The sequence below is a fragment of the Melospiza melodia genome, chromosome 1 (genome assembly GCF_035770615.1).
Source record: "Melospiza melodia melodia isolate bMelMel2 chromosome 1, bMelMel2.pri, whole genome shotgun sequence".
Lineage (NCBI taxonomy): Eukaryota > Metazoa > Chordata > Aves > Passeriformes > Passerellidae > Melospiza > Melospiza melodia.
In genome coordinates, this window is record NC_086194.1 from 157445899 (window position 1) to 157459803 (window position 13905).

At 38.9% G+C, this 13905-nt stretch overlaps 1 protein-coding gene across 1 annotated transcript in view; it reads left to right on the plus strand.

Moving 5' to 3' along the window:
- The window catches only part of EIF3H (eukaryotic translation initiation factor 3 subunit H), an 86466-nt gene extending 73946 nt beyond the window's left edge, over positions 1-12520 (plus strand). Inside the window, exons 6-8 of the mRNA XM_063173302.1 lie at positions 6705-6825; positions 10071-10203; positions 12255-12520. Coding sequence (XP_063029372.1) covers positions 6705-6825; positions 10071-10203; positions 12255-12352 — 352 coding nt within the window. The 3' untranslated portion in view covers positions 12353-12520. The remainder of the gene's footprint in view (positions 1-6704; positions 6826-10070; positions 10204-12254) is intronic.
- The last annotated feature ends 1385 nt before the right edge of the window (positions 12521-13905 follow it).

A 13905-nucleotide genomic window follows, 5' to 3' on the forward strand; every position in this document is an offset into this window, starting at 1 on the left:
GGGTTTCCTCCTGTGTAAAGGGCTGGGACTACCTGACACCCTGGATCTAGTAAGGGCTGCTGCTAGAGACACAAGACAATTCTGGAAATGGAAAGTAATTTGAACAGATCACAAATCACAGCTTTAGGTCTTATGTAGTAACTGTTCTGTGCCACTGTCGTGACTCAAGATAAAAGATAAGAAATGTACAAATTACTTTCTGTTCTGGTGCTAAATGTCCCGTGAAAGACAGGCTTTTGTGTTGGTCTTTGTACCAGTAAAGGGAATGAGAGGTGAACAAGAAAAGAACCAGCCCAAAACTAAAACCAGACTTTCCTGGCAGATTTCTGAAGCTCGCCTGATCTCTTTGAGGAATGTAAGGTGCTTAGTTTGGTTTGAAGGAAAGTTTTGGGAATTACTCCAGTGGGTTGTTTGGAGGTTTTTGTATGTGTCCTTTGTTTAGTATTTGATAGCTACTTTTAGTTACCAGGCAGGTTACATTCAATGATATCTTATATTGGTATAACTGGCAAAGCAGGTGGCAAATTAAAGCATTTTAATGCTTGTTTATTCAAGGTTAGGTGACTTGTACTGCCTGCTGAAATGTTTAGATAGTTTTTCCTTGAATTCAGCTATGAAGATTACTCTGTCAAAGCATGCATTACTTGAAAAGTAGGGAGTTCAAAGCTCCACTATTCTGGAGTTTTATTTTCACATTTCCTTATTTTTGTCTTTCAGCAGTTTAGGCTAAAACATTTCAGATAACAACTTTTAATTTTGGTGCATATCTTCCTCACTTAACTTTGCTGTTGTTGACAGTAACTTCAGAGCTAGTTTTTGGGTTTGGCCTTGTTTTTTGGTTTTTGTCTTAGTTTGTTTTGTTTAATTGTGGGACTTTTTTGCTTTGGTTTTTTGTTTTGGGTTTTGTGATATTTTTGTTTGTTTCTTAGTTTGGGTTTTTGTTGTTGTTTTATTTCTTTGGAGTCTTGGATTTGTTGGGCTTTTGGGGGGCTTTTTTGGCTCCTTGAGAGCATCCCTGAACTTCTGTACTCTCTGAAGCAATGATTTTGGCAATAAAATTATTTACCCATGGTTCCTCTCTTCTGAAGCGTTTGCTTCATCAAGATTTTCACATGTTCAGCCACCCACCTTGTCTGAGTTTAAAGCTCTACCTATTTGAGGCACTTTGCTTGCACCTTAGTATCTTTCTCCATTTGAAGTATATTTGTGATAATTGTATATAGTAATTTACTTCTTTGGACATAAAGTTGTGTTTCTCTTGTGAAATACGAATTGACTCAAGTACTCTAGGCAAATAGGTTGAAGGCAGACTAGCACAAGGTTAGCAAGTAATAGCAAGTAAAGGCCTTTTACTCAAACAGTTATCCTGCTACCCTTAAGGACCAAAATGTCTTGAAGACCTTGGAGTACTGCCAGTCTTTTGATAGAGACTCAAGAATTAAAATCCTGTCAGATAATGTTCCAGATCTGCAGGGAAATAATTACAACCAACTTTCTCATTCTCATCCATCTCTTCCTTATTCTATTGATGATCTAGTTTAAATTAAAAAAAGCTTTCTTGTGGTCTAGCTTCATAATAGGGTTGTTCTATAATATCTCAATTTGTCTCAAACAATTTTTCTAATAATGTTCGTCAGTAGAAGCAAACATGTGCTGAACATTTACTGCACTAACATCTACTTGGCAGTTATATTTTTCAAACATCAGATGCAGTATTTTTGCAGAAGTAATATAAAAAGGGTTGCTTTGGCTTTTAAAAACAATATTAACCTTTACACATTGCACTGCTTATTTAAAACTCTCAATGTGCTTAACGGATTATTAAGATAATTATGAAAATCTCTAATTTGCAGGTGGGAGAACCTGACACAGAGAGAGTAAATGTGTTGCCCAAAGGTACACATCAAAGTCACAATGGAAAACAGAATGGAACTCACGACTCTTGACTTACATATCTCATTCAAACAAAATCCTCTTAAACAACACAGGTTGAACTCAGGCTGAAATGCTGAGATGTAAACAAGTTCTGCTAAGTAGTGGGAACGTACCTTACACATTTTTAATCAAAAAGATGTGCTTTGGCCAGCAGTACTTCTCTAATCCACCCAAAGCTGTTCCCACTAGGAGGAAAATTCTGTACAGGATGGCACCTGTCCCAAAAAGCAGTGGCTGAGAGGGGGCCTCAGTGGAGTGGTGGAAAGTGGAAAAAATGAGCAGCAGATACAGCATTTTCCAGCGCTTCCACTTGCTGTTCCTTGCTCTCATCTTCCTTAGCAAGCAAAATAAAATTAAATAAGTGAGGGGGTCCAATAATGGCAGCTGTAGGCAGGTTTAGGGGGCTGTCTTTTTTGCACATCTCCAGCTTCAGGGTTGTTATAGCCCAAACTTTGGTGCCTGGGTGCAGCACAGTGACCCGGGTGTCGGAGGAGCAGGGCCGCCGGCTCGTGGGGCAGCACTGTGCCAGCTGATTCCAGCTGTGCCTGGACACAGGCAAAGGAGTCAGCAGCACATGGGCACTGGGAGCCATGGGAATTGCTGCTTCTCTTTGAAGCTTGGCTGTCTGACTTGAAGCTTCATTTTGGATGTTTCAGACCTTTAGCAAGTGTGTCTGGAGTCCTTTTCTGATTAAAGATGCTGAAGTAAATATGGGCTTCATGTGTAGTTCCCCATTATGAATGCTACAGAAGCAGAGCCAGTTTGAGGTTCCAGTCCCAGCTGTTTGTCTTTTTTCTCTCCACTACCCCCATTTCATCTCTACATCCCTCCCACCCTCAAAGATTTTTATTTTCTCATCTGTTTCAGAATATGGCTGTACAAATAGCTTTTGTGGCATAGTCTGATGGAAAAAGTCAGACTAAAAACTCGCACTCCTCCCTTCCAGCCTTCCCCTCTGCCTCCCCCCAAAAACTAGAAACCCCAACAGGGGGTGTTTTTGCATTTAGAGTAGACTGTTTCACTGAAGGAGTTTGAAGTGTGCCCACGCAAACAGCTGAATCCATACAGCTCAGAGTGCTGTAGGCTGTGGGCAAGGGAGAGGCAGGGAGATGCTGGTGGTGGAACCTCTCAAACTGCCTTTGCTGGCAGCAGTGAGCTGGACCTTTGCTCTCCTTAAAATATATCTGCAAAGGGAAGTATGGTGGTATGAGCACTCACTCCCTTGGGAAGAGCAAGGCTTGCATTCAGGTCTCTTAGCCAGATCTGTATCCTACAAGGATGCCCTTGTGCAGTGAGTGATCTGTGAGTTCAGTTAACATGTCGTTGTTGCTTTCTCCTTCTGTGGGTGCTGGATTCCATCACTGCCAACTGCAGGGCTCACCAGCAGAAAGAACAAGACAGGAAAGACATCAGTGTTATCTGCAGGTTAGACTATTCTGCTCACAGGTTTCTGCCTTTCACCCTCAGAATTAATTGACCCTTGTATTTGATCATTGTTAAACAAGGAATCTGTTGAACAAGGAATCTCATGTGTCGATGACCTGATCTTATATCTACCCTTGTGGGTAAACAATTACATCCCATCATATATAAGGCTGTTACAGAAAAAATGCACAGCTCAGGAAACTGCTTTCCAGACTATAGTTTCTAGTGTGTTTTATGATGTAAAGAGGCTTTGACAAATTCCCTTTGGCAGTTTGTATGTGTTAGTCATTTTGGGGCATTTTTGATTATGCTATCTAAGTAAGCTACACAAATAAGTCTCAAATTATAAATTTCCAGAAGTTCTATGGGTCACTCCTTACAGGTCCATGATTCTGGTAACAGTTGTGGTGAAGGAGTCTTCTCACATTAGATTATTCTTCATTAGATGTGTAAGAATCCACATGGCAGGTACTTCTTCTGATTTTTCATTTTCCCCCTCTTTTCTTATCTGTATTTCTTCACAAAAAAGAACACAGTCCCCATGTGAGAGGGGGGACTTTGTGATGAAAGCTGATAGTTTTCTTCAATGAAGATTCACTGTACCAGAGGAGTGGTGGTCTTCTGGTGCTATCTTGAGGTGGAGCTGTCTTCTAGCACAATTCAAGAGTGCCTTCAGGTCATCACCACAGTGTGATCTCAGACCTGATTTGTTTCAGATGAAACTAAACTGAAAAGAGGCTTTGGGAGGATAATTACTGTGCCTCAGCCACTTGCAGATCACTGGACCATGTCAGAAGCAGTGATAAGAACCCCCCCAAACACATGTAGCATGGCCATTGGTTTCTCAGCACCAGCTGTTTTGCTTCATAGGTCTGTTCCTGTTGGTCTGCATTACTCACTAATTTAAATGTAAACTCAATTAATTGCCTCTTTTGCTGAATCTGCTGACTGAAATGCAGCCATTGAAATAGCAGTTTCTTTATTACTGATCCCCCCAGAACAACAACAAATGCAAGTGCTGAGCTCTGCATTGTCTACACTTGACTGTCACAGAGCCCTGTAGGGAAGTGAGTCTAGATAAGGATGCAAGTAGCACTTACTGGCACCACTTTTTTAAAAATATATATATATATTTAATGTTTTTAATTGTATTGATGCATAGAGGGCATTTAGATACCTGGCAGTGTGATCTTTGAGATCTGCTGTAGGGAATGCACAATGGATGGAGGTGCCTACAGCACCCTTTGAGCAAATTAGGTGTATGATGAGTGTTATGGGCCGAAGCAGTGTGATCTAACTTCCAGAGTATCAGCAGAATAAACTTCAGCTGAATAAAACTTCCTTAGAGATGGTATGTAAGCATTTTTACAAACTACTTCCTATTTGTCTTTCTGTTTTTTTAAGGGATGGAGCAAAAAAGGGTATCAGCCGCATGAGAACTGAGGGAAAAGCTGGTTCTGTATTTGCAGCATACTTATCACTTCATGTCTCAGTTCACATCTGTTTAAGTTATCTGTTTTTTGTTGCCCTGGCAATGAGAGCAAACACTGTGTTACTGCAACTTCTGACAATAACTCTCTGTTTCTATGCTCTGTTGTACTAAGCTGGTCCCAAAGAGATTCACATAAAATCATTCTTTGTAACCAACTATATTTCACAGGGACACTATCTGTAAAATAATTCTGTATTTCTGTTGTGTACATACATTACAAAGCTATTAGTGTGTACCTATACATGCATTTCTGATAATATCCAGTTCTAACACTTAACTCCATACTATATAAACTCTGTAAAAAACTGAAAGCATGCATGCTCCTGGCCATGGCAATATTCCACAGTTCTAAATATCATGTGCTTGAAATGCTCAACCAAAAAAACCCCAAGAAGTTTAAAAATAATTATTATAGTGGCGCCTTTCTTGCTGCTGTGGAGCTGAACTCCTCCACACCATCTGCCTCTGTACGCAAGTGCGATTTAACTCTGGCTTGTAAATAAATTGTGGTCTGAGGTTCCTGATGCAGGCCTTTGTTCAGTGAGCAGCCCAGTGAGTGAAACAGCTGTCCTTGCACTCAGAGATAAGGGTGTCTCCTGCTCTCTTTTCTGCAGGTATTCCTAAGTGCATGATCACCTTCTGTCTCCAAGTATGAGTTCTATGGATTCTGGAAGTAATTTACACTTAGGGATGTGCTCAGTATTACATGTGTGGTTCTCTTTTGACTTTATGCCTTGTCTTCCAGTTAGAGTTTTTCCAGTCCATAGGCTGTAGGATGATAGGAAAGCATTGTGAAAGAAGAGAGAATCTCAGGTAACATGGTGAAACAGTGATTGAAGGGTGGGATTCTGACATTGAAGTGCACCAAACTTTAAATTGGAAAGAAACTCTCATGATTGTTAGATTTCACTTAAGGAGGAGAAAGATGGAGTTTTGAGTTGTTGGTCATCAGCCAAGTAGGACAACAGAACCAACAAACCAGCTTCTGATCAAAGAGATCAATAGTGAGCAGAAAGTGTCCTTCTTCTACTGCTCTACCCTGTAAACACAATTTAGGAGGATGTCTCCATGGGCACCAACCTAAAAACTTCCAAAACTTTGACTTGGAAGGTATACCTTAAGTTGAACATTCCTGCAAAATACTGAATGCATTGCTAAAAATGGTAACAATAAAAGTTGTTTAACAGACTGCATTTGTCTGGCCAAGGCAGGAGATCGCATTGCTGGACACGCCCAGCCTGCTGCTTCCATGTTGCCTATGGTATGGAATGTGGAGCTGGCTGGACAGGACACAGACTCCCTCTCAACAGCTAGGATCAAACCATGTCTGCTGAGCTTCCAGGCATGGTTAATGAGATGGAGTTCTGAAGAATATTTAGCTGTTCTTAATCAGAATAATATTTAACAGAGAGATAATTAAAAATTTGTGCAAAACAATATAAAGGTAATGAATTTTAAAAAGTAATATGAAACCAAACATTTTGAGCACATCTCCTGGAATGTTGCTTGGGTTACATGTCACAAAAACATCAGACTTTTTCTTTTAGATGTATGCCCTGCATCTCTAATAATTGTAAATTCATGCAAGGTATTGTTTTTTCATTAGTGGGAGGTTCCTAGAAAGACCAAAACACTTAAACTTGGTATTTGCAGTGAGGCAAAGATGCTAGAGGAGGAGATGCCATGTAAAGTATCATCAAATAAATATATGAACAAAGATAATCAGGAACTTAAAATTTTGCAAATGGTGTCATTAGTGCAGAAATACTGGTCAAGAGACAGAATGAATTTTTAATTTTTAATTTTTTTTTGTAGTAAATTTAATCTTTCATTAATGATTCTCCTTTTTCAGTAATCACCTTGGGAAGAGCCTGCAGCTGCTGATGGACAGAGTGGATGAGATGAGCCAAGACATTGTTAAATACAATACCTACCTGAGGAATGTAAGCAAGCAGCAGCAGCAGAAACATCAGGTTGGTAACATGAATAAACTTAAGTGAGACAATTTTTTTTCAACAAAATACAGTTTGGGTTGTGTTATCCAAGACAGAAAAATTTGGATCTAAGCAAGATCTATCAAAAATACACCTGTTAAGCAGTGTGATGGGTTGACCCTGGCTCGATGCCAAATTCCCCAGAAAGCCAGTTTATCACTCCTCTCCTCAGCTGGGCATGAGAGAAAAAATGCAGAAGTCTCATGGGTTGATCTAAGGGCAGGAAGAAGTCACTCAGCAATTACCATCTCAGGCAAAACAGGCTTGACTTAGGGTAATGAATTTAATTTATTATCAATCAAATCAGAGTAGGGTGATGAGAAATGAACCCAAATCTTAGAACACCTTCCCTTCACCCATCCCTACTTTTTGGGTTCAACTTCAGTCCCAATGTTCTCTCCTCCTTCCCCTCAGTAGTGCAGGGGGCCAGGGAACAGGGGCTGTGGTCAGTTCATTCATACATCTCTGCTGCTCCTTCCTCAGGGAGAGGTCCCCTCACATTCCTCCCCTGCTCCATGGGCTGCAAGGGCACAGCTGCTTCACCATGTTCTGCACCACAGGCTGCAGAGGAATCTCCTTCCTCACTGACCTTGGTGTCTGCAGGGCTGTTTCTCTCACATACTCTCATTCCTCTCTCTTGGCTGGCATTTTTTCCCCATCTGAAATGTTTTATCCCAGAGGTGCTGTCACTGTCACTGTTGGGCTTGGCCTTGGACAGTGCTGGCTCCATCTCAGAGCCAGCTGCTGTTTGGCATATTGGACATGGGGGCAGCTTCTGGCAGCTTTTCACAGAATCCACCCCTGTGGTCCCCCTGCTACCAAAGTCTTGTCACAAACCCACTACAAGAAGATTTCTTAAATGCGTTACTCAGTTGGCAATTACCAAATGAATTCACTTCTAGTGACATAGGGTATGGATTTAGCTTTCTTCACTATTTTACATGTTTATTAGTGATTTAGGATTAACCAGAATAATTTATAAGTACTCCATGGACACAGGAATAAGAGCTTCAGTAAATGAAAGGGGTGAAACTACAAGTTTTGGTGCAAACCAAACTTTGTCTTAGTACCATCATATGTGGTCATGCATCTAGAAATAAAGAAGCATAGTCCAGTGGACTGTCAGGAAGTTGGACTGTTCTCTGATTGAAAAGGACATTTGAGTCATATTTAGTATCAATAAATAGTGATGCTGATTGGGTGATGCTGACTTTCAATTCCTGGTGCCAAAGGGCCTCTTTAAAATTCAAAGCATTCGAGAATTAGAATTAAAATCCATTTATTAGAGATTGAGTATGAAGAGTAGCACTAGGTGACCCTGCTTGAGCAGAAGGGTTGGACAAGGTGACCTTCAGAGGTCCCTTCCAACCTTAAGTATTCTGATATTTGAAGACCGTGTTACTTTCTTTACTCTTGCTGCACAGATAAAGCAATGCTCTGTCTGACTGTAGGAGGATGGTGGTAAATTGGAAAAAAGCACCATGAGAATTATTTGAAAGCCTGGAGAGAAGATTTTGGTGAACAGAATTCACATAATATGAAAAGTTAACAAGTTACTTGCTTACTCAAGAGATACCTTCATGATGAATAAATTGGAGCTCTTTTATCTAGCAGACAGAGATATGACAAGATTGAATATTGGCCAACTGAAAATGGACCAGATCACATTTAAGATAAAATGTTGTTGGTATTGCCACACACAGTGATTATTAAAGAGAGCACCTGTTGTTCATGTAAAAGACTTCATCACTGACTGTTTTAAAATCAAAATTGCTTTTTTCCACATAAATGTAGCTTGGACAGGGAATATTTTAGGGAAGCAGCAAGCAATATTTTAGGGATCAGTGGTCTGTCCTGGCCATGGAATTCCCAAGGACATAGAAGCTTCATGCATGTTATCTTCAGAATTTTTTTCCCTTACTGCCTAATTTGAATAGAATGATGGCATCTACTTCAAAGGTTTTTGTTAGCAACAAGGGGATCTATTTATTTTGAAAAGCAGAGCAAAGAAGGTTCCATGGTGTCTCACTAATTTCTTTACTAACTATAGCTGCTTCAGTAGTGGCTCGTTGCAGCATACTTAGTGGTCGTAACTTCATTTCTAGAATGGAGCGATTGTGATTAAGAGCAAGCCATTTCAATAAAGAATAATAGGCAGACTGCTGAGAAGTAAATGGGGTAATGCAAAGAAAGAAGAAACTGCATGCAATTCACATACAAATATGGGCATTTCACATTTTATTTTTAACATTGTCCAAAAACATGTATTTGTCACTACTACTGGAAAAAAATTACTTCATTTGATTGTGCCACCAAGTAAGAACTGTTTTCAAACTCATTGGATCACAGATACATTTAAGTAAGCAAGAGAAAACAGTCTGTACTCTTTGTCTCCTTAAATACTTTTTTCTTGTGTTCAATGTGAGGACTTTGAAGACAAACTTAATAACTCAATCCTCACTGCCACATACAATATGAAATCTCACATAGTTCCTGAATTTATGAGCTTTCTAAGAACAAATGTTTATCTGATAGCTGCAGAAACATTTGTCTCAACTTTTTATAAGTTTGAGTAATCTCTGTGGCAAAGAGAAGTATGGAAAACAATTTTTTTATATATATATAGAGCAGAAAAACTTTTACAAGCTGCTATTCTAGCGTGTTAATGGAGAAATGAACCATTGTGCTTGGTTTCAGCCACCACTTTGTTCTCATTTTGGAGTTAATATTTTTTGGCTTAAAATGCCTTATTTAATCAAGTTCTCTTCCCCTTTCACATTAATATTGTTTTGATCTTTAACTTACATAAAATGCAGAATTTTTAGTTTGTGCAACTATCTGAGGTGGTGGCTTCTCATACCTACATATTCCACCCTTGCTTTTCTCTATCGTGTGGGGCAGTAGAGGCCTTTTCCAACCATGCTCTATTCTTTCCATCAGATACAGTGTTTCTCTTTGAAAAATTTTAGAAGCTAAGCCCGCTACCTCAGTACTGTATGATTCTCCATTATCTCACTTATTTAAGGTGCCATGTGGGATGGGGAATGTCTTGTTGCCAGTGAATTGAAATAAACTGTGAATTACACTATATTGTTTGTAGTAACCTGAATTGCATTAAAAAATGTAATTTTTAAAACATACTTGCTGGTTTCTTGAAAACATCTGAAAATTTTTTCTGCAGCTTTTAAGTCCTGCTGCATTTTGATTCTGTTGTTTTATTTCAGTATCAGCAGAGACGTCAGCAAGAAAACATACAGCGTCAAAGCCGAGGAGAGCCCCCTCTTCCTGAGGAGGACATCAATAAGCTTTTTAAACCACCACAACCACCTCCAAGAATGGAGTCACTCCTTATTGCAGGTAATGTTTAGCAGTGCTTTCAAATTGCCTTTTAACATAAGAATGTCCGCTTGGGAAAAAGCACAGTTGTATCCTTTGAAAGCATTTTAAGTTTTCATTACTTTTGCCATTATGGTATGATATTTTAGCTTGGTAGCATTCCACATCCTATCCTTGATATTGTCCATTTCACATTTTAAAGGAGAGATGGAGAAATTCCCCATGGGGCAGGCTTTTTCCATGAGTGGGTGTAACTGCTCCCTTCACTGATGCCCCAGCCTCTCCTCAGCTCCAGAACTTCAGGAGCTGTACAGACAAGACCCAGGAGTAAGCTCTTTGGGCTGGAACTTCTCATTCAGAGCAGTTGACAGCAGCCCCAAGTTATTGATAATATTTATAGGTTTAAACTGATTGTTGCAGCAGCTGAGAAGGTTTTGTTTTTAATTTCAAATAGAGTAGAGATCATTTCTTTGTTTTGTATGGCCAGAGGTTTAGGGAAACTATCCCCATATTGTTGCACTGCCAGGAGAGAGGAGATAAAAATCAGAATAAAGCATCGATAACGAGAGACACCACCCCCCAGTTTCTTCAGTTCACTGGTGGGCTGCAGGCATGGCCACTGTCAGTGCCTGTTCTGTGCCTCCTGAAAGGGTAAAAACACCTGGGACCTCACAGTGCCAACAGAGAGCAGGCAACCTAGGTGCCCTGCTAAGTAAAATAAGTTTGGAAAATATAATGAGGAAGCAAATTGTTTAACTGTTGCAGGCCTTTTGGATCAGATAGCTATCACCTTGTTTTGTACCGAGAGAAAATTTAATATCCTGGTAATGTTCTGTACATCAAAGAGTGCTTTGGCATTAAAAAAAAAAGGTGGATTTGAATTACCTGAATTTTGAAGTGACCAAGAGTTTATTATTTTGATATTTAATAGTTTCACACTGATAATAAGTGCTGTGTTTAGAAGAAAGGATATTCTTGATTTATTACTCCTTAAAGAGTCTTTTAGAAAACCCTATTGTTTTTATAGTTTTTAGCAGTTACTGAATCCTAGCAGCATTAAAGTATTTAAATATTCAGCTCTGACAGAGCTTATAAATGCAACTGAAGAGTGTATATGTGTAATGTGTTTTTTATGAAAGTGAAAGCTTAGGATGAATCACCCCTTACGAGAGAAGGAATTGAAAACTATTACACTTAAAGGAAAAGACAGTTTTCAGCCAAAGCACTTTCTTTCTTTGTTCTTTTACCATAGTCAGGGGAAGAATTGAAAGCATCCACTTCAACTTAGATGAAATAAAGTTTGTGGATAAAGAATAAAACTTAGGTCTTTGTCTCTGAGGCACTGAAAAACTTCTCAAATAGAGAGTTCTCTACTTCTCTTTAAATTGAGAGTTTATTGGCCTTCTAAACAGCCTTAATTTTGATTAAACTGGCTTCAGGTTTTGCTACTTGTAGCTAACAAGGGAAATAACTTGTAGCTGTAAGAGTGTAAAAATGTTTTGATGGGCACATTTGATTTGTAAAGCACTGACAAATCTTCATACCCTGGTGATTTTTGAAATAAAATGAAATGTTAGGTAGAAAAAAAGGCTAGCAGAATGTCACAGAGGAATGGCACAATTTTCAGTATGCTGCTGAAAAATACTTCTTGCAAATATTTTAATAGAGAAGGCATGTGCATAAGAACAGAACTGAAATTCAGTCTTGTTGAATTTTTAGAGCAGCTAAATTGAAGAATTAATGTGATTGGGCTTTCAGTCCAGCAGCAATAATTGTTTATTCTTTTTATTGTCATATGTATTTTCAGAAACTGCTTGTAGTGCTGGAAAATTAAGGGGTTTTTTTTGAGCATATCAGTTTACCTGTTCTCCTAATTTAGTTTCTTCTTCTTCCCAAACATACTTGAGCATCCTGAAAATTTAAAATTCCAAAGTGTGGAGTAGTTGAGCAGAGTTAGTGGCTTCTCTGTAAATCCTCAGTGGTTCATACATATTTGGCTTTTGAAAAACTGTGTTCTGGGGTGTCTTTCTGAATTTCAAGACTGACAGAGGTTTACTCTTTCATTTTGACAGGTCAAATAAATACCTACTGCCAGAATATTAAGGAGTTCAATGCACAGAACCTGGGCAAGCTTTTCATGGCTCAGGCTCTCCAGGATTACAACAACTGAAGAAACTTTGCTGAAGCCCTCAACAAGAAGTGTAATTTTACAGCTTTACACTGTTCATGATCATCTTGAAAATTTATTATATTGGGAGGAAAGTCTTGTAAAACAGAGTCAACTTGGTTTATGTAGAATTCCCTTATAATAGAAAAATAAAGGCACATTTTAATGATATTTTAGTATTTTCTTACTTGTTGGCCGAATTGAACTGGAATTTTCTGTGGTCACTCAGGTTTTATAAATGTTTGGCAGTTATTCATGTTTAGTCATAGCAAATAATACAGGTTTTATTTAACTTGGAGTCAGAAATAAAAACAAATACTACAAATGTTCAGTATAACTGACTTAGAGAAGAAATTTAAGATTTCCCAGTTTTGGTTGAGAAGTTACAACTGCAATGTGCTAGACACTTGGGGCAGTTGCTCATTTTTATTTTAATCTGTTTGGACGGTCTGGTGCAATGCTCCTTCTGTATCACCGATATTTCTTAGACTTCACATTCAGAACATACAAAACCAGTGGGATGTGGAGACTGGTCCCCACCATATTTTGTTGTGTTCCCATTTCCTCTTGCTGCCACCAACTGCATTGAAATCAGAATCTGGAACCAAAAGCTGGAATGAAAACCAGTTAATGGTTGGACTTGGAGATCCCAAAGGTCTTTTTCAACCTAAGCAATTCTGTGCAATCCAGTGATGCTACTGACTTGTTCATGACAGAAAGTCCAGAAGTAGCTGGAGCAGCCAGTGTGGTGTAAAAGAGCAGCATCTGCTGGAGCTGTTCATGTGGACGAGTCTTTATTCCTGAACTTGCTCTACTTATCTCTTTAAAAAGAAAGTTAAAGATTTAGTACATGGCAGCTCACACATGTTGCTGTCATGATTTCGTCTTTTTTTCCTCTTTAGTTCTTGCATGTCATTGTGTCTTGAATACCAAGAGCCTAAAATGGCTGAAGAAGTGTTGTTTAGTCTTTTAAAATAACATCCTCTAAACATGGATCTAGCATGGAATATTTCAGTCTGGATGAATATTCAGGTGAATATTTTGGAAAGTCATAAGTGTGTGAAACCTGGGGTTTAGACTAAGTACTCATTCTTTTCCAATCTAAGCTATAGTGATGGCAATATTTATGTAGATATGTATGCAAATTTTGATCAGCCCTCACGTATCTGTCAAATTGCCAGGCTGATATTTTACTTTGGAAACTTTATGCACCTTTTTTTTGTGTTAGCTTTCATACAGTGAACTCCTCTGAAATCAGAGATCACTAAAGTATCCTGCTACAGCGCCACATGATTTTAATTTCCTATACAAAAAATATTCAAACTGTGTTAATTTTTCTAGTTTCTCTAGCAAAATAAGCACCAGGGAACAGATGTAGGAGCAGATAATTAGGCTAAGATGAGATATTTGAGTGAGAAAAAATGATCTCCTGGATAACTGGGAATAGAAGACTAACTCTGTATGTGTATGGCAGGAAGCAGCAGTAACATTATCCGTACTAGGAGGTCTGCAAAGTTAGCAAAACAGATACTTGGAACAGGTTAAAAACAACCTGT